Here is a 26,518-nt window from a genome sequence, read left to right as displayed (position 1 = left end):
AGCTGCAGCCTCTACACCATTAGGTCTCAACATGCACAAAAGAAAAAGCAAGATTCTCAAACAACACGGAGAACACCGTCGCTATCACACTTTATGGCAAAACTCCGGAATATGTGCAATCTCTCACGTACCTGGGAAACATCATCGATGAACATTGAGGATCTGATGTTGGCGTAAAGGCGAGAATCGGCAAAGCAAGGGCCGCATTCCTACAACCGAAGAACATATGGGACTCAAAAAGACTCATTCAATATCAAAGTGAGAATCTTCTATACGAACGTCAAGACAGTTCTGCTGGGTGAGTAGAGGCTTTTCTCACAGGAGAAACGTTTAATAAACTTACAGTCTACTTGTCACCCTCTTTCGAATTCCCTAATGAATGGTTATCTTGTTTGCCTACATTTCACAATGGATTAGGATGTCGTAATAATGTAGTGGAATTCTTGATGTGTTGATGAATCTTTTCATGAAATTATAAGCAAAGATGGATAGTAGCTAGCAGTGGAATTCAAGACGCGCGTTTCGTCCTATTTGAGACTCGTCAGCTGGATGTGCCTGCATCTCAGAGTTGATGCTCACTTTGGAACTCGAACCTAGTACCTTTCGATTCAAACGCCATCGCGTTATGCACTCAGCTATTGAGTCCTGATAGCCACTTGCTTGTGCAATGGGGTGAAGTTTGTTTGAATCTTCCCATTGGTGTTTAGGACTTCGTCCTGCATTCCACTGTTAACCACTATCCATCTTTGCTTATAGTGCTTGTGAACTAAGGGAATATCGAGGCGATACGCACAGTATGCACATATGCCAATATGAGACTGATCATTTTATGAAATGTTTCTCCTTTACAGCATAAGAAATTTGTACACATTACATATTCTAATAGTAGTTCATTGACAGCTGCATAGGAAAGTGAGATCGGCTTATCTGGAAGTGCCAAACGTTTATGGAAGTTGCAGACTTTGTAGCAGCAAATAATTCCCCTAAAAATTGATAGCTATTTAAGCCTTCGACATTTAATGCTGACCACATTAGTTTTTGTGTACTCACCTACATGAAGGCGCCCGGTCATGCTTTCGCACCAGATCACTAGTGAGGACGCCGTCCTCAACATTTTCTGCGATCGCTAACCAGCTCAGATCAGTCACTACGTTGACAACCTGTCAAATATATCTTCGAACCTCCTCGCTTGTGACTTTTAATTTAACTGGAGGGGTACGATTCATGGTAGAAAGTGTTGCTGGTTAAGGTGTTGTCAAACTACAAATAATCGTAGCATCTTCAACTTCTTTTCCGATGAATGTAGGGGGATAATTACCAAAATTCATATCCTCAACCTTTTCTTTATTCATGGTCCGGATTTCGAAACTTCCAAAATAGTTCTCAAAAGCGTCCAAAAAAATTTAATGTATTCAAGCCGTTCAAATGGTTCTGGACGAAATAGAAGTTTTGAGCTTAACAGACTTCCGTATTCAGCAGCAATGGATCACCGATGCCTCCAAGCAGAAACCTAGGTATATTGTTGATGTCCCAGACGGACTACTTGACACTTTGAAGTGTTGAAGGTAAGTCCGTCGTTGTCTGCCCTACTCTGAAACCGAGTCAGATTCTCCTTAAATGTCACTTTATCTTCTTGGTTGTAAACTTCTCTCCATAATTTCTCATCCCTAGCGGAAAGTAATGAATCTTGCGATACCTGGTGTGGAAGATCGTTTATATAAATTAAGAGTAGAAGAGGTCCTAGTACTGAACCCTGAGTGACACCACTGAAATATTCCATAGCCTGAGAGAAAGTGAAGTTTACTCTGACCTTCAGGAGTTGGTTATTCATATATGAAGTAGGCCGATCAGTTAGTTGCGATTTGGTGTCTAATCATTTGAGCTTGTTCAAAATACATGTACGGTTGCCCCGATCGAAAGCTTTTGAGAAGTCAAGGTATAGGACGTCAACCTTTTCTTTGCGAACAAGGATATTGTCCATCTGTTCATCAAGGCCAGCTGGTTGGTTATACAGGAGTGGTATTTTCTGAAACCATTCTGTTGGGGCAAAAAGAAGTTTATGGATTAAAAGCAGTCGTGTAAATCATCTCGTATCAAGGATTCCTTGATTTCTGATAGAACAGAGAAAAGCGCTACCGGTCGTCAGCTTGAAGGTTCGCTGTGCCGACCTCCTTTAAAAACTAGTATGATGTGAGCCGCCTTCCAATTTCCCAATAACATACCTCGGCTTAGCGAATTTGCCAAGCAGTTTGCATCTCTCTATGCGGTGCGCAACTGCCTAATCGCAGGCTCGATCGTGTTGCCAGTGTGATGATTAGAAGTATTATATTCACTATACGGACTAGGAATCCTAGAAATAACGGAATTTAGACCGAAAGGAACAAGATGAGCAAAAAGCGAACGTATGGCAACGCTTTATGGATGATGTCTGTTGGTAGAGGTTTTTGATTACCTCAAGGTCAAACTGTCGTAAACGATTGGTGTGTAACCTCGACAATAAGGAAGGTTTTTCAGAAGCGGTAAAATCAAAACACTTTTATTTTTCATTGGAATTCAGCCACACTACATCTGATAGAATCCATCGTTCAAGTAAAGAAAGTGACGCCATCGTAATAATGCATTATACAGGAAGAATCTTCAATGAAATTATCTTATCGCTAAGGTTTAACGGATAAGACAACTTCGAGACCTGTTTGAAAAAGAACATGATGATTATTTTTACAGTATGCGCATACTAAATTTGTCATGTCTATGAGCAAAAAAAACAATGATGATCCAACTATGAAGTATATTCTCGTCAGATATATTTATGCTTATGGAAGTACGTCAGACTTAAATTCTTGTTTTCAAGACATTGATGATGATAGTGATCACCATTACTCCGAAGAGCGTTTACCTCTTTAATCCCTATTACAACCTAGACAAAGAAGACGGTTGTCTACGTGCGCTTCACGTCAAATGAAATATTACCACTGTCGATCTGGATTTCGGGGCCATGCGTTAAATGGTGAGGCAAAAGTCACCTCCATTCAAACCATGCACAAACATATTTGCAAAGAAGAATACATTTCTGTGGATTTTTTGAAACGATGGTTTTCTTCGAATGGGCGATTATATCTAAGACCGTTTCTTTTGAGTGACAAACCAAATCGTAGCTAACGATATCTGGTCTCTTTGAATTTGCTCGAACAGCTTACTAAAGACAATATTTTTTAGGGCATACGTGCCCGGTATATTGAAAACTATTACATTGCCGGATCGTTTCATTCTTTAAAACACCTCTGAGGCAACAACACCCAGGAAATAATTTGTGTTGTTGATCTGATCAGCAATTTCCCCGAAGTTGATGTTGATAAAATACTCAAACTGATTAGGAACGTTCATATAATCTTGCAAATTTCTCATGTCATCAGTCATATGTCTTGTAGGTTGAACGCTTTATTCAGATCCTAAGCTATTCGGATAACCCTAGGGCTAGCACTACTCAGCAACTTGAAGACCAGAGAGAAGACACGAGTAACAGAGAAAACCTTTACTGAAAGGATCATCTTTGTACAGAAAATCGTAGGTATTTATAGATGTTTGCTTAAGTTAAATCAACATCCTAATTCAGCCAATCCAATTAACGACATATATTGCTACTGACCAATGGTAGCGTGCCACGTTGGAACTCCAGAATGTTCTGTCGTACTCTGATTGGTTGGGACTCTTTTTGAGCCTCTGGAGGCTCTGTTGGAGTTCGCTGGAAGCCGACTTAACACCTCCCCCGAATAAGACTTCTTCCTAGGGTCAACTTGTAGTTTGATAACTGGGTTGCGACGTCGTCCCATTATTCTCGTCGTCTTCCCTGTCCACGGCTTCCTTCCAGTGTGCTTTGGACATTGGTGCGTCTAAGATTAAATCTAACGGGAAAATTTCGGCGGGGCGGCTTACTTCGATTCTGCATAATTTTTTGTCTTTAAGGATTTGATTTGTGTGTCGTATACACATCCCAAAAGTTCCTCGAACTCTGTACAGAACTCTTCCCAATTTTTGTACGACTTCTCCCGGCTCCCATCGGTTCTTCCCGATGTAGGATTTAATGTAAACTTTGTCGCTGACATTGAAGTTCCGAATACTTGGATTGTGACTGCGCTCATCAACCAATTGGGATGGCAACATGGCATTGAAGACGGTTCGAACACGTCTTCCAAACATGACTTCCGCAGGAGACTTGCCGTCCGGAACATTCAGATTCGGAGTGGATCTGTAGGATGTTAAAAATTTCGTGATCACCTGCACAGTCAGCCCTTCGCCTCCCCCCTTCAGTAATGCTCGTTTAAAAGTGTCCACGAAGCGTTCTGCTTGTCCGTTAGATTGTGGATGATAGGGTGGAGAACGGAGATGAGTTATTCCGTTTGCTTTACAGAAATGCTTAAACGATTCTGCGGCGAATTGCGAGCCGTTGTCTGTTACTAAGGTCTCTGGTACTCCGAAACAGCTAAACAGGGTAGACAGCTTGTAAATTGTTTCTGAGGTTGTACAATTTGGCATGGTATATACTTCCGGCCATTTAGTAAATGCATCTACGATAATTAGAAACATTTTTCCTTGGATTGGACCAGTAAAATCTGCATGAATTCTTTCCCAGGGTCCTGCAGGCGTAGGCCAATACTGAGATTCGCATTTCACAGGATTTTTAGCGGCTTGAATGCATGATGGACAGTTACGGCATTTATTCTCGATATCTTTGTCCATTGACGGCTAATAAGCATAACTACGAGCCAAAGTCTTCATTTTATTGATTCCAGGATGGCCACTGTGAAATTGCTTGAGAACCTTGTGACGTAATAACTTCGGAATAACAATTCGATCACCGAACATAATACACGAGTCAACAACCATTAGTGAGTCCCGTCGACGAAAATATTGCAAAAGTTCTCCGTCAAGGCGATTGTTTGGCCATTTGGACGAGAGATAGCATTTGACTGTGCTCAGTATCTTATCACTTTCAGTGATCTTATTGATAGTTTCAAAGGTTACTGGGAGTCCATTGATTGCGTCATCCAATACACGATGAACTTCTTCCTCGGCTTTTATATTTGCTACAAGAGTTTCCTCTGGGGTTTTTGATTGGGAGCCTATTAATCTTGACAATGCGTCAGCTTGTCCAAAGGCGGTAGTAGACTGATACTTTATCTTGAAGTCGTAACCAAGAAGTGTGGTTCCCCATCGTTGGAGTCGGTTAGCTGTATGAACTGGAATACCTTTCTTTGATCCAAAAACTGCAAGTAGTGGTTTATGGTCTGTTATTAGAGTAAAATGTCGGCCATATATCATCTTATGGAACTTCTTCACTGTAAAGATAATTGATAGGGCCTCTTTTTCAATCTGACTATAGTTCCTTTCGGTCGTTGTCAAAGATCTGGCAGCGTGTGAGATAGCTTTTACAGACCCATCAGGTAAAATGTGAGAGATAACTGCACCCACACCATAGTTAGAAGCATCTGAAGCGACGACTATCGGTAGAGAAGGATCATAGTGTGTCAATAAGAGATTGGAAGTCAGGAGTTGCTTGATTTTCTCGAAAGATGCCTGGCAGTCTGCGGACCAATTCCATCTCGTATTCTTTTGTAGTAGGTTGTTTAGTGGAGCACGTAGACGATGGAGATCGGGGAGGAAGGTACCATAATGGCTGACCAACCCCAAGAATAATCATAGGGTGGTAATGTCCCTGGGTCTAGGCATTGTTTTCACTGCTTCAATGTTCTCTGGATCTGGTCGTCTTCCGTCTTTATCTATTATGAACCCAAGGTACCGTACTTGCTGCATATAGAAGTCACATTTTTCCACTCGGAGTCGAAAACCATAATCGGCTATGCGTTCTAGTACCTGGTCTAGTTTCTTCTGCAGATCCATTTTATCTACTGCCATAATTATGATGTCGTCTAAGTAAGCTGCCGCACCTGGAATACCTTGTAACATGGTATCCATAATTTGCTGAAAAATAGAAGGCGCTGTCTTCACCCCAAAAGGTAGTCGGTTATACCGGAACAGACCTTTGTGTGTGTTGATCGTTAAAAGATCTTTGCTTTCATCAGATACCAGGATTTGAAGATATGCGTCTGATAAGTCCAATTTCGCAAAATATCTGCCACCGTTCAGCTTAGCGAAAAGATCTTCTGGTAAGGGCAACGGATACTGATGGGATTCTAGAGCTTCATTTAATCTTGTGGAGTAGTCTGCACATAGACGGACACTTCCATTCGACTTCTTGACCACCACTATCGGTGCAGCCCAGTTCGAGAAGTTCACAGGCTCGATAACACCCATTTGCTGAAGCCGTTGTAATTCCTGTTCGACTATTGGAAGAGCAGCATAGGGCACAGGTCTTTTAGGACGAAAAATGGGAGTAGCTGCAGGCTTTAGAGTTAGCACTGCTTTAGCCTTCGTGCGCTCGCCTAATCCTTCTTGAAACACGTCTTGGTGTTTTTGTAGCATGGCATTTTTCTGACTCCACTCTGAGGTGTTTTAAGTTGTGATTCGTTTGCAGATACTGTTAATAGAGTGGTCTGCTAGGTCAAGTGTTTCTATAAGATCCAACCCCATTAAGTCGAGTGCTGGCTTCTTTGTAGGATACACTGTTGCATTTGTTGTTACCGCATCTTTAGACACAATACAAGGTATCTCTCCAACAATGTTTAACTTTCCACCTGATGCACTGTGTGCTATTTGTGTTGTTCGATGCACCGAGGGTCACCCAATCTTCTTCCAAGTTTCTGGACTTATTAAAGTAATATCAGAAGCAGTATCAAGCTGAAGTCGAATGCGGTGTTTGTTAATATTCAAGGTTATGTACTTTCTCTGGCGGCACCTTCAAGCTTTGTTATGCGATACCAATATTCTTTTCGTTAATGCCCCAGACCTGTATTTCTTGAAGTAAGGTTTTGCAAAATGTCGTTTATAGTTTCTTTTCCTGCAGCTGGTTTCTATATGGCCCTTTCGATGACACTTACTACAACAATGTTCTTTATACGGGCAAAACCCCTTATAGTGCCAGTCTCCACATGCCCAGCATGGAGATGATGGTTTGCCGCCGTTATTACGATAATTACATGTGCTGGAACCTTGCAAGGATTTTCTCTTGACTGCATTGACATTATGGAAACAGTTACCGTTTTCTACCATTGAGGTATCATGCTTTAAGTCCGCTAACCTTTGGCACTCGGTAGTAACTTCTTGTAGAGTTACGTTTGGACACTGTTCCATTTTACTTAAAATTCTGGTTCTGATGTCAGCGTCTTCTGAAGACTGTAAGCTGCATACGAAAACAAGACATTTGAATTGGTCTTCTGTCATTGCTGATAGTTTAAAGCGCTCACATTCACGATTTACTATGCTAGCATGTTGCACCCAATCATCGTTGCCAGCTTTTACTATCTTCAAGCACTGGTACCGAATATTGAACAAGGAAGACTGTTCACCGAAAATTTGCGACAAAATTTTAACTGTTTCTTCGAATGAAATGTCTCTTGGGTTCTTGGGCAGAATGTAATTAGTGTATCGTCCATGCTCAACGGTCCCCAGCTTTCGTAGTAGCACCCTGATCTTGGCAGCATCATCAAGCGTTTCTAGGTCAACATTAAATACATCTTCATATTTCTTGTACCAAGATTCGAATGTTACACCAGCCAAACCATCAAAATGAAATTCATGAATGGAATCAATGACATAATCAGCATGCGATTTAGCAGAAGCATCTGTAAGTCCATTCTTGTTCAGGTTCATTTGCTGGGTCAGTGTTTCAAGTATGCGAATCTGGAACTGCTCGAAACGTTTTTCATGGCGCTCAAGAAAAGCTTCAAATTGGTCAAAGGTAATAGACATCTTGATAAATTAACCCGTCGCCACTGATATGTCTTGTAGGTTGAACGCTTTATTCAGATCCTAAGCTATTCGGATAACCCTAGGGCTAGCACTACTCAGCAACTTGAAGACCAGAGAGAAGACACGAGTAACAGAGAAAACCTTTACTGAAAGGATCATCTTTGTACAGAAAATCGTAGGTATTTATAGATGTTTGCTTAAGTTAAATCAACATTCTAATTCAGCCAATCCAATTAACGACATATATTGCTACTGACCAATGGTAGCGTGCCACGTTGGAACTCCAGAATGTTCTGTCGTACTCTGATTGGTTGGGACTCTTTTTGAGCATCTGGAGGCTCTGTTGGAGTTCGCTGGAAGCCGACTTAACAATCAGTATAGTTGAAGTGACCACTGCAGTGTCCTTAACTTGTTTTAAATGTGGAGAACTGACATATTCTTGTCTTGTTTTCGATGAATCGAGTAGCACGACTAGTCGAAACTCTCAGAACTCGTGTCGGCAGTAGTGTTAGTTTGTGTCTTTTCTCTACATTCGGCTGGACGCATGGAGGCAGGGACTTTCAAATTTTTCTGAGGCATGATCGCAAACTGATTAGGGGATAATGGATCGAAGGAAGTGTTGGAATAGAAATGGGGACGAAAACATAAAGGAGAAGGGTTCAAAGTGATTCTGAAATTAAGACCTGTGTTTTAAACAATTGTGAGAGTATTGTGAGCATGCGAGGGTAATGGAAGGAAGATAACGGTAAGGATGCAGTATGAAGGTACATGTAGCAGTAGAATAGAGAGAAAAATGTTCACGTTGGATAGATTTTAACCTAGAGATTACACGGAAAAGTATGCTTCATACAACACACATGCATAAAACTTTTGATATTCTGCATTCAACGACCGAAATAGGTAGTGCATGTTATGCACATTTAAACTGAAGTCTTGTATTAGTTAAAATTTGAGAGTACAGAAACATGTGGTGTTAAAGAGGATTGATATCATCCAGAATTAACATGGTGTTTTATAGCCAAAATAGAAGAGACGGCTTTGTAGGAAAAATACTGACCAAAATGTATAACAGACTCAAGGAATTAAACGGGTTATTAAAGAAAGTGAGTTAAAGCAAACAAATACAACTTAAAGTATAGCATATAAATGAGTGTACAAAGTCTAGACTCTAATGGCTCATGATGTATAATTATGTAGTTTTGAGTGTTAGTTTGAGGTCTGAAATAAACCAGTAAACCCAGAAAGCATGTTGGTTTTAGAATCCAAACACAATATAAGGTACAGTATGCAAAATTTGAAATACAATCCTTCGTCCCATATGATTATGATCCTGTCAGATAGTCAAAATGAATATATGATTATATGCATACGATCGTATATGCTATGACTATGGTAAACTGAGATTTTATCCTACCATAAAAAATATATGTAGGTGCTCCTGAATGGAGTCCCCATTCGTAATTACAGGAGAGAACAATCGACCTTACTCTAGGAGAATCTTAGAAAAATTTGTAGGCCTCGGTGTGAGAGTAATGTTCAGTTCGCCACCAAAAACATCGTTTGATTAGAAATTGTTAGAAACTACAGTCGTCTGAGTTTAATCCCAGCACTTTGAAGATACCACTACATATGCCTCAACATGCATCACTGTAGTCCTGAATCTCGTCTTTACTTACTGTAATGATATCAGTATCTTTCACCTTTGGAGAAAATGACAATGTGGTCTGTGCACGCTGTTCGGACTCGCAGTGATCTAGGGATAACGGTGGACCACGTTATTAGAGTCATTACCCACTTCCATGCGGTCCAGAATTAAAAACAATTTAGGACGGAAAATCGACCAAACTGAATTCACGTATGTTAACACAACCTTAGTGAAATCCAAACTCGTAAACTTCGTAATGCTGCAAGCCCCTGTTGATAGCGCAACTCACATATCTCAGCTAATGTAAACTTAGCTACATGTACAATTCCAGAATTTTGTGGTCCGCCATAAAATGAAGGACTCGAGAATTTAGACTTCAATCCATCTCAACACAGATTGATAAATGAACTGATTTCGATGCAAAGAATACTATGAAATGATCCTAGAAATGATATATCTCCCCTTTTCCTTCCTATAAGATCAGGACAAATCAGTGGACATGGTAGGCGAGTTTAAGGGTCAAAAGTGAACAGAACAACTTTTCAAACGTTGTAGTGATATTGGATCCTTACCAAACGATCTTTTAGCTGAGCATTTAATTACAGAGAAGACTTGCATTAAACGTGTAACATCAATAAAGGTCAAAGATGGTGAAGGCGGAGACAGGTGATCGGCATAGTATGGCTCGGCCTATCAGGCGTGTTCGTTCTGTGCAACTCATGTCTTTCCGCATAATATACAATTTTATCCCCAGTCAAAACGTTTTCTTCAAAAATATAAGACGTTATTTTGCTGATTTAACGAGAGGACGAGTCAGTATAGACAATAATGTGACTTCCACGCAAGAACTTATAGATAAGTTAGTCACATCATGATAATTAAAGAATTTCAGGACTAGATCTATTATTATGGTAACAAGGATAAGTATACTCACGCCGTAATAGACCTGTAGTGTAGTGCTTCGTTAATCGATTGTCTCGATAACCGTTATTATATCAATCTGAACGGTGTATAATATCAGAAGACAAAGGGAAGCGGCAACTACATATTTATTGACAAATAACATAGGCTAGAAGGCAGTGAGCACACTAGCAAATGTAAGTAAGCGAAGGAAAGATGACGCATAGTGGAGATGGCTGGGAAGCCAACTCGCTATGAGCAAGCATTAATCAACATTTATAGTCAGACAAAAATGAATGACAGACATGCGATGAATAAGATACGAAATGTGCATACACATGCGCTCATATAAAAAATATAGTCAAGGTCAATAAGGGAATAATTAACAAGATCAAAATATGACTCATAACGTTATAGGTGAATTGGCTTGTCCAGAAACTAGAATAAACTATGTAGGTGTAATATAGTACACGACGTTACACTACTCCCCACAGACCAGAAGTATTCAGAGTCACTAAATTTGGGACCTGCTAAACGAGGAAATGACATCCACACACTTGACATTTGAGACTCACTATAGTGTACTTTAAAATAAATAATGCAGGTTGTCCACCTTCAGTCCTCAATGCTCTAATAAATAGATCTGAATCTGGAATCTGATGTTAGAGTTGTTTTATCCCTCTTTTTCAGAAAGAATATTGAGCAAGCCATATTTCAACATCGTCAAGAACGTTGTTCTTACACTCTTTCTAAGATATCAGAGGACAAGCGATTCGTTTAGTCTACCAAGCAAAGATCAAGCTTTGTAACTTTGAGTGTCATAAATATTGTATATTTTTCGAGCCCCAGAAAGTTCAAACTGTGTGCTACTGTGAGTTTTTGCCGAAGTTGCGTAACATGTCGCAAGGTAGACAGGAGTTTAATTACCGAATTTTTACAAAGTACTCTTAGTTCACATTTATTGCGTAGTTTGTTGCCCTGTTGTTCAAGCTTTTTATCCGGCATCTACTGTAGTCTACTGAATGTATAGATATATGTGTACGGGACTAGGAAAATTACCGTTCCTGACCAGACGAAAAGCGGGATTTTCCGGGTATTTTTTTACACCACTTTGGATTTAATTTTACCTGTTCCTCCTCGGTCTTAACATGTTTGATGAATTCGTACTCAGCTTAAGCTGAGTAATGTTAATTAACATTACTCCTATATTTACCAAGTTGTCGCGCAAATCTCAAGTTCGAGATGTAGTTTCCTGCTAGCTTTCAACTGTTTTAGTGAATTGCTAGTTAGTTTAATCTTGGGATACTTTCTGATTATTACGTTTATTCCGATGTTTAACACCATGGTATTGTTTGCTATTAGCCCATCAAAACTGATATACAATTCCTAACAGTTTACAAATACAACGCAAAGTAATTGAATAATCAATACAATACACCAGTCCATTTTCTCCTACAGTCGACCGAAATTTATGTAGGCTTGAGATAAATTCCTTTGACTTTTTCCTGTAACTAACGGGTCTGCAGCTTTACGCGTCTTGTATGTATATGTGCAAGTTGGTGTGCATGGGAGAATCTTGAGAAGATAAGTATAAGGAAAAAAGTGACTTGAATTTTCAGTGAGATCTTAAATATGTTGGGTCTTACCACAACTGCGTTTGGGGCCAGGTGATAATATCCCAAAATTTCCCAAAAAGTTGACTCAGTCGTCTATATGAACCTGTATTTGTCGAGTGAACAAATTTTTGATCCTACATCATCTGTTACATGTGATACATATATTTATCTATATGAAAAGTCATGGATGTCTCACAAAATTACAATCTGTCATATCCTATGGCAAAAAAATTACTGGACGTAGCATACAAACAAGTAATTACAAATTCACATCCTTGTGCCCTTGCCTCCTTGTAGTTGATCAGTCAATGGAGTGACTAATTCGGTCTTAAACCATCATTGATTGAGTTAATTGAATTATGTTACGTGCCTGTACACATACCCCATTTCTATATGTTATGCTCGTATACAAACATGCCTGGAATAGACTAACGACAGACGTACTGCTTTACGAACCCATAAATTCAGGAAGTTGTTTTGCATCATCTAAGGAGGTTCTTGCTCCTCGATGAGGTTGGAAATAAGTTCATGAAGTTAAAAAAATCAAAAAGTAGTGCTAGACACTTAACAATACACACCATCTGCATCTTAAAATCCTATGATTTCCCTCTCGTCTAATTCACTTTTATTCTCAAGTCGTTCTGAAAATTGTTAATTTGCACATAAGTTAATCTACTTATGGGTTGTTGCCTATATTTATATTGGGAAATAACTTTCTTAGGTATATATTTTAGTCATTCTTATTTTTCAGTTTTTTATCCTGGTCCTACTCCTGATTCGGATAAAGCGGGTTATTTAGTCCACTTGCAATATGAATTTGAAGGATCTTGTAAGTCATCTAATTTTTGAGGTTACGTACAGTGATTTTTTAAAACGATTAACTTTGAGAATATGATAGTATTTTAGTAGGTTATTAATTTCTTGAAATCGAAACAGTCATCACAGATAACCGAATGAGCAAAAAGTAACCATTGTTCCAGAACACTGTGTGAAATGGTGAATTGCTTATTTAATATGACACAGAACGCAACTGAAAATTTTCAGTTATCTCTCAAACATGCTACTAGTCATGTACTAAGGCTTGCGAATTCATGGTCATTCTCGGATGAGGGTTACCTCTGAGAAACCCTAAATAAAGTAATCATTTAATGCACTCTATACCCAAGTATTATTCTCTTATGTTCAACATATCCAGTGATGCTGCCATTCATAAATAATCACACCTCACTTTTCCCTACGGATTCCTGTCACCGGCGAGGAAGTTTTAAAGTGGAGTTGACACATCAGCTTTTTGTTGAAAAACTGTTTGTGACTGGCGTCGAGTAATTGTATCTTGGACTGTGCAGTCACTTTCCTAGGTCTACAATCCATTAATAGCCCGACATTCTTTTCAGTCATCCTAAGGAGGAGCGTAATCTTCGATGTAAGTAACCGGGCTGTTAAAATCACGTACAAAACTTTAGTAGCACTCGAGATCATCTTGTTCACAATCTATGGTCCTCCCCATCCTTGGCCGTATCAGGGCGTTTGAGACGAAGTCTCATCCCATCTGGCTCGGAAAATAATAAAGATAAAAGACTTTGGCTGGTGTAAAAATAAGTCGAAAGAGAGCTAGAGACGGCAAAACCAAGATAGCACTTGTGCACAATGAAGCAGACTGTCGGAATGAGCTATATAGTAGGTGCCTACTACCTGGTTAAGTTCCACGTGATTTTCGTAACCAATGGTGAGAGACTTTATGTGATATGGCTCAAAATTGTTCACAATCGCGCAGGTAGATTCACTCTTCAGCTTTCCTTAGACCCTATGTTTCTAAAATCCTTATAATTTTTTTCATTCCATTAATTTAAAATTTCGTTGCATAACCTTCTCTAGTGATACGTATACTACTACTATCTCTACTATTGAATTCGCTCCTGCTTCAGTCTGGGCACCTGGGCAGTATCACAGCCCTCACACAAATCGGATGAGATTTGTGGGGCGCATATTTATCTGGTGCTTCCTTGTACCAATATTTATGTGTTTAAATAAATAAATAATAATAATTGAATTCGCTCCGACTGTTTCATCTTGCTGTGTTGATGAAGTATAGAAAATCGAATCGATGTACACATATCCCAAGTCTGATCACCCCTAATCGGTTGGTGTCTGACGAAATCTCAGCACGGATTCAAAAAGCTCGTTGGGCTTTTGCCAACTTACGTCACATATGGCGAAGACGAGATATCCGTCTATCAATTAAGGGACGAATATACTGCGCAGCAGTTCGCTCTGTTCTACTTTACGGCTGTGAAACATGGCCATTAAGAGTAGAAGATACTCGTAGGTTACTAGTATGTGACCACAGATGCCTTAGAAATATTGCTCGCATCTGCTGGGATAACCGGGTAGGTAATAGTGAGGTTAGACGCAGGGTATTAGGGAACGATGGTAAATCAGTTGATGAGGTCATGAATCTTCATCGACTGAGATGGTTGGGCCATGTGTTACGTATGCCTGAACACCGTTTACCACGATGCGCTATGATGACTAGTGTTGGGGATGGTTGGAAGAGAGTTAGGGGCGGCCAAACCAAAACATGGCATCAGTGTTTGAAGTCACTAACTTCTAGTCTGAGCCATGTTGGTAGATGCAGGCTACTTGGTTGGGGTCCTCGTGACTACCGTAACCAATGGTTAGAGACTCTAGGTGACATGGCTCAGAATCGATCACAATGGCGTAGGTGTATACACTCTTTATCTTCCCTTAAACCTTGAGATTAAAATTGCTTCATAACGTTCATCCTTCCTATACTATATCCTTATATACAACCTATCTTTTATATACTACCACCACTAAATTAACTATTTCTATGAATCCGGTGTTCATCATGTTGTTCTAACGAGTGAGGAATGGAAACTTGGACCAATGCATATATGCGCCTGGTCCTACGTTGTAACTGACTGACTGATCCCAGTTTCTACGTTGCGTATGACTAATTAAAAAAGCTGCAATGATGAGTGGAAAATTTCTTCTAATAGTTCTACTGGTCCCAAGCTACTTTGATATTCCCGAATATCCTGAATCAAAGATCGACATAAGCTCCCCGACTTTTAACAAAACTGAAAGGGTTATAACCAACATGAAAAGAGAAAGAGAGCAATTAACCCTGAAAAATCAGCCTCAGAGATGCGTAGGATTCGTAATCTAGTTTTAGCAGCTAGATTGACCAAGATAGTAGCTTGAATCTTGGATCTGGACTTAATCCCGCTTGACCGGTCTCAGTCGCAGGTCACTTCAGTCTATAAATAAGGACAGAAATTATCTTAAAAAAATAAAACAGAGAAATCGGTTTAATTAACATTTTATCTAAAATATTAACCTCAATAATCAGCTGACGCCTAATTAAGGTTCGTGGCTTTGGGCTCAAAATAACCAGATTAGTTTCAAGCCTGGACGTGGATGTATTGATCAGACACCAACCCTTTCTCAGGTTCTGGAGCATGCACACACTCATTATCACCTTACAGTCCCGACCGTTGCTGCTACCTTGACGTGGTGGTCGGGCTTGCCTATCGTGATGAAGCAATCGAGCTATGCTGGCTGGAACAATCGTTCCTCGAGGTCCTACCATGCCAGACAGGTCGGTTGAAGAGCGGTGAGACTAAAAGCAGCAAACCCAAGGTCCGAAGGCGAAGTCGTACTGTTGACTGTACAGAGGTGTGACAGCAGTAAGGTGTTTCATCCAGACAACCAGCTTGACAGCGATGCTGCCTTCCCACAAGGAGGGGTGGGGTTAGAAAAGGTCGACCCTAGAAATGCACACCTTGCCTTATCCCACGGATATCCGTCTCCGGCGGTAAGGTTTTTTTGAAGAACGGAGCTAACACAAAAACTACCCACGAAAAGGTCGTGTGTGACCGACCTCAAGCAGTTGTCCCTTGGGCACTGCGGTCACGCTCTCAGGTCATTAAGACCACTTCTAACCCAATTTCCTTTTCAGGTACCTCTAGAAGAACCCTTCCACGGTGTGGGCAACCGGGAAGTGATAACTGCTCTCATACCTCTAACAGCACTTAAGACCACTGTATTCATAATCAATCTCCTTCTTCAATTCCTACTATTCCTTCTACCTTGACTTTCAACACTAAACTTCCTCTCTCGGTTTCCTCAAGTGTCACCATGGCCAACGATTCTAGTGCGCGAAAAGCTGTCCCAGGTCTACTAAAACCTCGCACCAAACTACACATTGGAGCCTTCAACGTACGTACCCTATGCCAAATCGGTCAACAGGCCTCCTTAGCTAAAACCCTAGAATCTCGTACCATTTATGTATGCTGTGTCTCCGAAACACGCATACAGGATCCCAGTGTGGTCATGCACTTGACCTCACCTCGCCAAAATGGACAGCCAACGAAATACACCCTCCGTGTATCTGGCGACCCTATGGCTAGTTCTCGTGGACTTACAGGTGTAGGCATAGCACTAAGTACAAGGGCAGAACAGGCACTACTAGAATGGATCCCCGTTAACAGTCGCCTGCGTGTTGTCCGGCTAAATGGCTCCGTAAGAACTCGGAAGGATAGAGACACACGTCGTTGCCTTTTCGTCGTTTCTGCCTACGCTCCCACTGACTGCAGCCATGATGAAGTAAAAGATGACTTTTACAGAAAACTCTCTGAGCTTCTTCAGAAAGCTAAGCGCTCAGACATAGTAGTCGTAGCGGGTGACTTTAATGCCCAGGTAGGCAGCTTAAATCAAACAGAAAGACATTTAGGTGGGTGTTTTAGTATTCCGGCTCAACGAACCGATAATGGTGATCGTCTGTTGCAACTATGCTCAGACAATCGTTTATTTCTAGCAAGCACTAATTTTAAACATAAGGAGAGACATCGTCTAACATGGCGACCACCTGCACCAAACCAACGATGGACTCAAATAGACCATATTGTCATCAGTCATCGTTGGAGAGGCTCAATAGAAGATTGTCGCTCGTATTGGAATACTTGTTTAGACTCTGATCACGCTTTAATACGAGCGCGCATTTGTCTGCGCCTCAATGGACGCAGGAAAAGTACACTAAGAAGACCCATTAGGATTGAACTGGAGGACGAGAAAGCCAAGTGCGAATTCCAGAAACAACTGAGTTCACATCTAGGCAGTTCTGTAAACAAGACTGACCCAGATGCTGCTTGGGAAGACATACGAACAGCTGTGGAAACAGCAGTAACATCTATTAGTCATTTAAACCATAGGGCTCCAAAAAACCAGTGGATTTCTTCTAAGTCTATTTCACTGATGGATTCGCGTAAACTCATCCCATCAGGCTCTGAACATGACGAAGAGCGTAAAGAAATTAGATCTAGGTTAACTAAAAGTCTAAGGAACGATCGTGAGCAGTGGTGGGCAACGAAAGCAAAAGAGATGGAAAAGGCAGCGGCTGTAGGCAACACCAGGCAACTATTCAGACTAATAAAAGAAACCGGAATTAAGAAGTCAAGTGTAAGTGAGACAATCTCCGAAAAAGACGGAACCCTTATCTGCTCTCAACCCAAACGTTTAGAACGATGGGCGGAACACTTTAAGGAGCAGTTTAGCTGGCCTTCAGCTACTGAACAACTACCCACTACTCCTAGAAAACCTGAATGGAACATTGAAGTAGGCCCCCCACCCTACTTGAAGTTCAAAAGGCTATAGGTAATCTAAAACGAGGAAGAGCAGCTGGTCCTGATGGATTGGTTCCAGAGGTCTTTAAATATGGTGGTCCAATTTTAGCGATTAGGTTGACTAATATTCTGGCTAAAATCTGGGAGACGGATGTAATCCCATCCGACTGGTCACAATCTCTGATTGTCCCAATATATAAGAAGGGGCCAAAATCATCCTGTGATAACCATAGAGGGATTAGTCTGACTAACATAGTATCTAAAATACTAGCCTCAATAATTATCAGGCGCCTAACTAAGACTCGTGAACTGCAAACACGAGAAAATCAGGCTGGCTTCAGACCTGGTCGTGGCTGTATCGACCACATATTCACCATTCGTCAAGTTTTAGAGCACAGACACGCTTATCGGCGTCCGACAATGATAGTTTTTCTTGACTTGAAAGCAGCATTTGACTCCGTAGACCGAGAGGTTCTGTGGCAGTGTCTGTCATCGAAAGGTGTACCTGAGAAGTACATAAACCTTGTGAAGGCTCTTTACTCGAACACTACCAGTCGAGTGAGAGCTTATGGCGAACTGTCATATGATTTTGCAACCTCAAGTGGTGTCCGTCAAGGCTGTCCACTATCCCCATTTTTGTTTAACTTCATTATAAACCTGTTGCTGGAAATAACACTCTCGTCGACTGAATTTACAGGAATTGATCTCCTACCAGGGGGACCACTAATCGACTTAGAATACGCAGATGATATAGTCCTGTTTGGTGAAGACGCTGGCAAAATGCAGAGTCTTCTGTTGGAACTCAGTAATAATGCCAGGATGTTTGGGATGCGTTTCTCCCCATCCAAATGTAAATTGTTACTCCAGGACTGGCCTGCGTCAACACCCGAACTAAGGATAGGGAGTGAAGAAGTCGAACGCGTGGACTTCACTTATCTTGGAAGTCTGATCAGCCCTTATGGGTTGGTGTCTGACGAAATCTCAGCACGGATTCAAAAAGCTCGTTGGGCTTTTGCCAACTTACGTCACATATGGCGAAGACGAGATATCCGTCTATCAATTAAGGGACGAGTATACTGCGCAGCAGTTCGCTCTGTTCTACTTTACGGCTGTGAAACATGGCCATTAAGAGTAGAAGATACTCGTAGGTTACTAGTATTTGACCACAGATGCCTTAGAAATATTGCTCGCATCTGCTGGGATAACCGGGTAGGTAATAGTGAGGTTAGACGCAGGGTATTAGGGAACGATGGTAAATCAGTTGATGATGTCATGAATCTTCATCGACTGAGATGGTTGGGCCATGTGTTACGTATGCCTGAACACCGTTTACCACGATGCGCTATGATGACTAGTGTTGGGGATGGTTGGAAGAGAGTTAGGGGCGGCCAAACCAAAACATGGCATCAGTGTTTGAAGTCACTAACTTCTAGTCTGAGCCATGTTGGCAGATGCAGACTACCTGGTTGGGGTCCGCGTGACTATCGTAACTAATGGTTAGAGACTCTAGGTGACATGGCTCAGAATCGATCACAATGGCGTAGGTGTATACACTCTTTATCTTCCCTTAAACCTTGAGATTAAAATTGCTTCATAACGTTCATCCTTCCTATATTATATCCTTATATACAACCTTTCTTTATATACTACCACCACTAAATTAACTATTTCTATGAATCTGGTGGTCGTCTTGTTGTGCTAACGAGGTATGGCAACTTGGACCGATGCATATATGTGCCTGGTCCTACGTTGTAGCTGACTGACTGACTCACCTCACAGTAGTGGCATTTCTCGACATGAGAGCAGCATTCGGTTCAGTTGATGAAAATCTACTATAGCAGTGTTAATCATAGAAAGGCGTTTCAAAGAGCAGCATAAACGTCGTTGGATTTTTCTATTCGAACACTGATGGTCGAGTCAATGGTTGTGTTATAATTGTATTTTTGCTAATAAATGACCCAGCTACTCCTATTGCTTAGTATTCTTATACGATGACACCCGACAAGACCCCAAATCAGAACACGTTGAACAGGAACGAAACTGTATTCAAAAATAACAATGGGAAGTGAACAGCAATCACTAGTTTGAATAACGTTCATATATTTATAGTATATACATAAGAAGCTTCTAGATTTTTCTGCAATAATATGCCCGGGCTGGTCGGTTTAAAAATTAACCAATCAGCGCGCAGCAACACCATCATGCATAAAACATGCTTAATCCAATCTATATCCCACTAACAGGTTGTGACGAACCATCAACTTCAAATGGTGTTCGTCGGCGCTACCGACTTTCCTATTTCCCGTTAACTTTGTCATGGGAATTCTTTTAGATATATTATCTTTGTCTAGTCCTTCAGGGGTTGATCTTTAACTAGAAGGTTCGCTTATCCACTTAAATTTATTTACTTATTTAAACATAGATATTTATGCAAAAACGCAACAGAATATATATGCCCCACACAACGTAGTTAATACTCATCTTGCTTGGGAACTGGGATACCCTCCAGGTGCTCAAACACAAACAGGTGGTTTCTTAGGGGTCCAATCCTCTAGCCTTTGACCCAGAGGTCTAATCTGTAGTGTCTAGCACCATGTTAAACCCACATGGGTAACGCTAGCTTCCGGATAGACCAATTTATTTATTTTTGAGTCACATTTTGACCTTGTCAATTTTCCGCTTATTAACCCTGACTATTTCTATATGAGCGTATATATATGTATCGGTTACCTCATTCATCATGTCTTTAGGTTACTTTTGTCTAGTCATAAATATTGAGTCACACTTGCTCAAACGGAGTCGTGATCAGTAAGTGTGTGAAGTATACGTATCCAAAATTCATTCTCGTGTTTGACTTACTCCGTTATACTCTAACGCAAATTAAATCGATAATTGTATACGGGATTGGTAGCATGTTTATCTTATTAACTTCATCATTCAATCAAACTGAAATCAGATGAACAAACCACGAAAAATCCACAAGGTAGTAAAGCGACGATAAGAGATGCGGCCCCATCATAAACAGTGGCCAGGAATGGGTTTACACGCCATTTGTTCCCTCAGGATCCCGGAGTCTATTTGCACTATTGGTTTGAGACTATGGTTTTTCAACCCCACTAGGTTAACCTTGCTTATCCACTGACCTGGTTTAAGCACCGGACCTTCGCTTCTCGTCCTCTCAATTTCGTAAACAACACCCGCGGTGCGAGAAGGCAGTGAGTAGGACTTCCCCGTCAGAGGCTGTATACGTGTGGCCATTTGAAAGCATTTCGAGAGGGTGAGTGGACTCTCCCCACTCTTGGCCGTACCAGGGCATTTGGTGGCTTAAGACTGATCTATGTCAATGACTAAACAAATGATGTATAGCGAAGCATTTGAGTGCGTGCACTGCTTCACGTATTTCAAAAGTCTCGTCAGCTCTTGTAGGTTATCATCTAATGAAATCTCAAAACAGGTTATGAAAGCTCAGTTGGCTTATGCAAACTTACATTTTTCAGTGTATAATATTTGTATGATTTAACCATAAGTTATTTTAGCGATATAATCTATTTGGCTTCTAATATTGTTTCAGGCTCCTGAAGAACGTATGAAAATTGCTGCTCTTCTAGCAGAAAAAAAGTAAACTTGTACATCTAAATAAAATTCATCTTTTTTCCCCATTACTAGGAGTACAAATGAGAATTCATGGATGTACGAGAAGCCAAAAGATGATCCTGAAGCATTTTTGTTAGGGAAACAAGTTCAAAGCTTAAACCAAATTCAAGAAATTGGTAAAGGTAAAAGAAACAAAAAAAAACAATTGAATTTTTCAATCCATTTAGAATATGAAGAATCACCTGCTCAGCGACTTGCTAGATTTGATATGGAAGCTAAGTTTCGTGAAGATCCTCTGACAATTATGAAGTAACTATTGAAATTATATTGAGATATCCTACTCATTTAATTAATAGGCAAAGAGAAGCAGAAAAACGAATGGAACTTCTACAGAATACAGCTAAAGTTAGGAAACTTCGAAGACTTGTAAGATTTATTCTATCATTTGATAATTATTTTCTTTAATAGCTAACAGAGCAGAAATTACGCAAAGAAAAACGTAAAAGTAAAAAACATTCAAAACATAAACGTCGGCATAAAAGTTCCGATGAATCAGATGAAGCTAGTTCAGATGATGAATTACTGAATAAGTTCATTAAAATTATTCATCAATCTAATGAATTGGAAGAGGCTAACTCACAGAAATCTATAGATAAATATAATAAGGAATCATCTTCTACTATTCAAAAACAATCTTCAAGTTCTTATGATCAGGAACATGCACGTTCAAATCAAAAGTATTCAAATGTAAACCGAAAACATTATTCAGAACGTAATCAACCAATGTTATCCAGTTCAGAAAGATCCAACCATCATAAATCATCATCAAATCAACAAAAGTTATCTAAAGAAGAAATTGAAGCTAAACGAGCTCAAATGATTTCGGATGCAAAAGAACATGAAAAAGAACGTTTACATCGTTCCACTACTCATTATACAATAAAAAAGAATGAAGAAGAAAAAGAATTAGCTTCGAAATTTTCGCATGGACCATCATTTATTAGTCATTTAAAAAACAAACATGTTGATATGACTACATTAGAAGAAGGTATTCATCGCAAGGCTAGTAATCGTCAGAGAGGGGAGCTTCATGATAATTTTATCAAACGTTAAATGAGATGTTTTAGTTTTCTGACTATATTGTAAATAAAAAAAACGTTCCTTTTACAAATTGTATAAATGTAATTTGCCGTTCTGATAAAGAGTTTTACTTCCCTACCCGACTTAAACCTCTTACGCAGTTATGTCAATAACATTCATCCCTCCTGGTTAATTTGTTACGAATCAAATCAACCCACCAAGTTAACGTATGTCTCTCATTAAGTTTACTATTAACTGAATGATCTAATATCGAGTGCTACATCTCCCAGTGTGTCTTAATGCCAAATTATTTATTTTATGTTATACACATAAGCATTCTCTATTTGTTCTCTTAGGATCCTGGAGCCAGTGTTCATCATTGGTTTGAAATCAGGGTTTTCTAACCTCATTAGGTGGATCCTCCACATCCACTATCCTGGTTAAAGCACCGGACACTTACTTTTCGGCCTTTCAATTTCGTAGACAACCCCGCCGCGAAAAGGCAGTGAATAGGACTTCCCTAGCAATGTCTGTACGCGTGGCTATGTGAAAGTATGTCAAGAGGACTTTCCCCGCCCTCAGCTGTACCAGGACTTTGAGGGCAATGCCAAATTGAATTCGTCTTGAATCACTAAGATGGTAAATAAGTATATTTATAGTAAATTTACTTATCTAAGTTGATGATATATGATGAAAAACCATTGAAATAATAGAATTTCATTTCATTCTTCAATTTTTTTCGTGTTTCGATTGGTCAGAAGATTGAGGTACTTTAGTTCTGAAGAATTCCTAATTTTTTCGTACGTAAATGTCACCTCTGTAATTTTGAACTATCTTTCAGGCAATATAGGGTGATGTCAAGTATCTAATTCACAATACTGATTATTTTTTTATATCTCTGTCGTTTATAAAGCACATTGTGTTTAAGTGTATCTCGATACATATGCAATGAACATCATCCTAATAACTCCTTTATTGTTTTTATCTATCGACGCTGGGACATGGTGGAAAAGACGGAAAGGTGATCAATTTATGATATGGTCACGGAGTATGAGAGCTGTGGCGGAATATCCATCACCGCTTCCTAGTAGGGGATAAAAGTCAATTACGATTCCGTTGTAGTTTTATTTTGCATTCTTCATTAAAGTGAAATAAACGTCTTTAGCTAGGACGATGTTTTCCAGTTGTATTTCTCTGTTGAACTGTTTATTTTAGCATTTACTAATGTCGTTCATTTACTTTAATTCATTCATTGTCGTTGATTATACTCACCTTACTTAATTCCACTATCTCTTTATAATCTTATAATCTCATTTGTGTGGCCCATCTTTATTTTGGTGGTCTGTCCTGCATCACTGTTATCTTTTCTGGAGCACGGATCACCTACCTACAAAATGTTACTTCAGGATTGGGTTGCATCGACACCTGAACTAATGATAAAGAGTGAAGTAGTTGAGCGTGTTGACCGCTTCATTTATCTTGGGAGTCTCATCAGCCCTTGTGGTCTGGTGTGTGACGAAATCTCAGCACGGATACAGAGGGCTAGTCTAGCTTTCGCCAACTTGCGTCATTTATGGCGTAGACGAGATATCCGTCTAGCAACAAAAGGACGGGTTTACTGTGCAGCAGTCCGTTCCGTCCTAATTTATGACAGTGAAACATGGCCGATAAGAGTAGAGGATATTCGTAGGCTACTAGTGTTCGATCATAGGTGTCTTCGACGCATTGCTCGTATATCCTGGGACCACCGGGTAAGTAATGCAGTTGTTAGGAAACGGGTACTAGGTAAGGATGGGAAATCGATATATGAAGTAGTGAAACTTCATCAGTTGAGATGGCTGGGACACGTATTACGTATGCCCAACCACCGACTACCCCGACGTGCAACGTTTTATCGTGTAGAAGTAGGTTGGAAGAAAGTTGGAGGCGGTCAGACCGAATCGTGGCACAAATCCATGAAGTCACTGACAACTGGACTGGACCATGCTGGTAGGTGTAGACTACCTGGTTGGGATGCGCGAGATGATAGCAATCGATGGTTAGAGACCTTAACTGACATGACTCAAAATCGTTTGCAATGGAGAAGGTGCATCCACTCTTTGTGTTCTCCCAAATTCTAATCTTCTGAATTCTTTGTCTTTATCTTTTTTCTCTTTCCAAATTTATTTCACTGTATTATACTCCTTCAATAACATCCTCAAACCCTTATCTTTCACATTAATGCTTATACTCTTACTACTTCTACCACTATGGGATTTCAATTGACAACTGCATCTCTGTGTTATTGTAATATGGCAACTCGAACTGATGTACGTACGTACGAAGTTCTACGATGTAACTGACTGACTGACACTGCAACAACCAGTCTTACCTTCCCAAATAGCATTTTTACATTTCACCGAAGCAGTTAATTGTTTTAGTTAGTATATATTAACTGTTATATACTAGGGAAGAATTAAGTACGGATAACTTACGGGACTTATTATTGGACTATTATTCTATGTATATTCCTATTGTATAACTATTCAGTAACTAGATTATCAAATCTATATTCATCTTATTGTAAGCTTCAATTTGACCTATTGATTATTATTATATGATTTACTGTTCTTATGTTATACTCAGTTTATTGATTATTGTCTCTCACGCTTACAGCCACATTTGGCCTGATATTGTACAAATATTATTTTCTACTTTATGGTGTGATGTGGTCTGCCTGTCTGGTATATAAACAAAGTATGCTTGAAATAAACGATTCGCATAGATTCGCATAACAGAAGCTGCTATTGGTGTTCCGGACTCAAGTGGACGGGCTGAGCGGATTAAGGACGAATAAGGACGCGAGATTACTCATACTGATTGGACGTCATTGATTGTCACCGTGTTAAGGTCGGAGAAGTCGTATTTCTATTGGCGGATAATTCACGCGAGTTACGTCCTTGTTTGATTTGTAAGGTCATAACAAATTAGCGACGATCTTGATCAAGGCATAACAATTGGCGACGGCTAGGTCAAGTCATAACAAAAAGTCTAACTGAAAACATTTAGTTATAGTTTTTTTATCAAATGCCCTGGCACGGCCGAGAGTGGAGAAAGTCTGCTCTCCCTCTCGAAATGATCTCACATGGCCACGCGTATATAGCTTCTGACAGTCCTACTTACTGCCTACTCGTGGCATTACTTTTGTTTACGAAATTGAGAGGGCGAAAAGCGAATGTCCGACACCTTAACCGGGTTGGTGGACACGGAAAGTTCACCTAGAGGAGTTGGAAAAACCAATGGTGGGCATGGGCTCCAGTATCCCGAGGGAACAAATGGAATAAGAATCAATCGTTGGTCACCGGCTACCATGGGACTGCATCTCCTCACGATGATCCACTGCCTTGTGAATGAGACCTCTAGGTTGAAGGCTCCGGATGTGGCCGCCTAAGTAAACCACCTGCTTCAGTTTGGGCAGTATCACAACCCTCACACAAATCAAATGAGACTTGTGTAGCGCATATCTATTTGGTTCTTCCTTGTACCGATAAAATGACACGAAATTAACTAGATAACTTAAGCTAACGTGATAAAATGAAAAACTTTTAATTTAATATAAACATTTGTGCAATGGAAGAAAATATATATATACTTGACAAATACATAGATAGTAGAGATTAATTCATTAGATTGAAGATACTGATATCCAAGACTGACTGATTGAATAAGGGAATAATAATGAATAAATAGTATATATATTCATGTATTTGTGAAGACGAATAAATTTTTTTATATAGTGAAAGAACAGTGAAAAATACATATTATTACAAGTATCAAAAACTTGGTAGGGAGAGGGGGGGGTAATAATCATAATCATAGTAACAACAACACTGTCACATACAAGGAACAAACAAATAAAAAGATAAAAATGGTTTACAGATTGTATACATACAAAGATAAGCTTGATTAAACAGATACTTGTTTGTTTTTTGGCTACAAAATAACTAAATACAATCATACCTATTGTAGAAAAGGAAATACACAATTCAAAGAGATTACTTAGAAACTAAAAAAAAGAAGGGGGGTAACATAAAGTGAAGATCATTAAATAAAAAAAGTGTATAAATACATAGAATTAGTGTATACCATAGATTCATAATTGAATAATCAGATTTACAATAAGATACACTACA

At 39.8% G+C, this 26,518-nt stretch overlaps 2 protein-coding genes across 2 annotated transcripts; one reads left to right on the top strand and one right to left on the bottom strand.

The window, feature by feature from the left end:
* Positions 1 to 12,778: 12,778 nt before the first annotated feature.
* Positions 12,779 to 22,410, top strand: Smp_105180 (putative pre-mRNA-splicing factor CWC25). The gene is made up of 6 exons (XM_018795388.1): positions 12,779 to 12,856; positions 21,244 to 21,290; positions 21,339 to 21,448; positions 21,494 to 21,575; positions 21,623 to 21,692; positions 21,735 to 22,410. The coding sequence occupies exons 1-6, from the start codon at positions 12,839 to 12,841 to the stop codon at positions 22,377 to 22,379; spliced, it is 972 nt and encodes a 323-aa protein (XP_018649705.1). The 5' UTR covers positions 12,779 to 12,838; the 3' UTR covers positions 22,380 to 22,410.
* A 3,542-nt stretch (positions 22,411 to 25,952) lies between these two features.
* Smp_180920 (hypothetical protein) lies at positions 25,953 to 26,465 on the bottom strand. The gene has a single exon (XM_018795386.1). It carries the CDS (start codon positions 26,341 to 26,343, stop codon positions 26,011 to 26,013), a length of 333 nt encoding a protein of 110 aa, XP_018649704.1. The 5' UTR covers positions 26,344 to 26,465; the 3' UTR covers positions 25,953 to 26,010.
* Positions 26,466 to 26,518: the final 53 nt, after the last annotated feature.

This window comes from Schistosoma mansoni, chromosome 2 (assembly GCF_000237925.1).
Source record: "Schistosoma mansoni strain Puerto Rico chromosome 2, complete genome".
NCBI lineage: Eukaryota > Metazoa > Platyhelminthes > Trematoda > Strigeidida > Schistosomatidae > Schistosoma > Schistosoma mansoni.
Note: the sequence above shows the minus strand (reverse complement) of the source record. Positions and strands in the feature narration are given on the sequence as shown.